Raw genomic sequence first — 344 nt, forward strand, 5'->3', positions numbered from 1 at the left:
GGAAGGCCCCTCCCGGCTCCCCCCACAGGGGGGTTTGGGGGGGGGGGGGGAGGTCTGCCCCACTCGCAGCCCTCCCCGGAGCCTCCCTGGAGTGCTGCCTGCGTGTCCTACCTGACGATCACATACATGACGGAGCAGTTGCCCACCAGCCCCACAATGCACACAATGGAGTAGACAACCACAATGGTGATCTTGATGCTGAGCGGCAGGAAGCTGTCCCCCGTGCCGTTGTTGAACCAGTTACTGGGGAGAAAGCTCAGGTTCAGCATGGAGGAGTCGTTCAGCAGCTTTCTCAGGTCAGGGTCTTCTAAGATATGGGCAGGGTAGAGCGGGTCCATCCTGAA

The 344-nt window shown here is 61.0% G+C and overlaps 1 protein-coding gene across 1 annotated transcript in view; it reads right to left on the reverse strand.

Annotated features, from left to right (window-relative positions):
- Window positions 1-284, reverse strand: part of OPRL1 (opiate receptor-like 1) — a 10,583-nt gene extending 10,299 nt beyond the window's left edge. The window contains exon 1 of the mRNA XM_009326822.1: window positions 112-284. Coding sequence (XP_009325097.1) covers window positions 112-269 — 158 coding nt within the window. The 5' untranslated portion in view covers window positions 270-284. The remainder of the gene's footprint in view (window positions 1-111) is intronic.
- Between the last annotated feature and the right edge of the window lie 60 nt (window positions 285-344).

Source organism: Pygoscelis adeliae, unplaced genomic scaffold, assembly GCF_000699105.1.
Source record: "Pygoscelis adeliae isolate BGI_AS28 unplaced genomic scaffold, ASM69910v1 Scaffold286, whole genome shotgun sequence".
NCBI lineage: Eukaryota > Metazoa > Chordata > Aves > Sphenisciformes > Spheniscidae > Pygoscelis > Pygoscelis adeliae.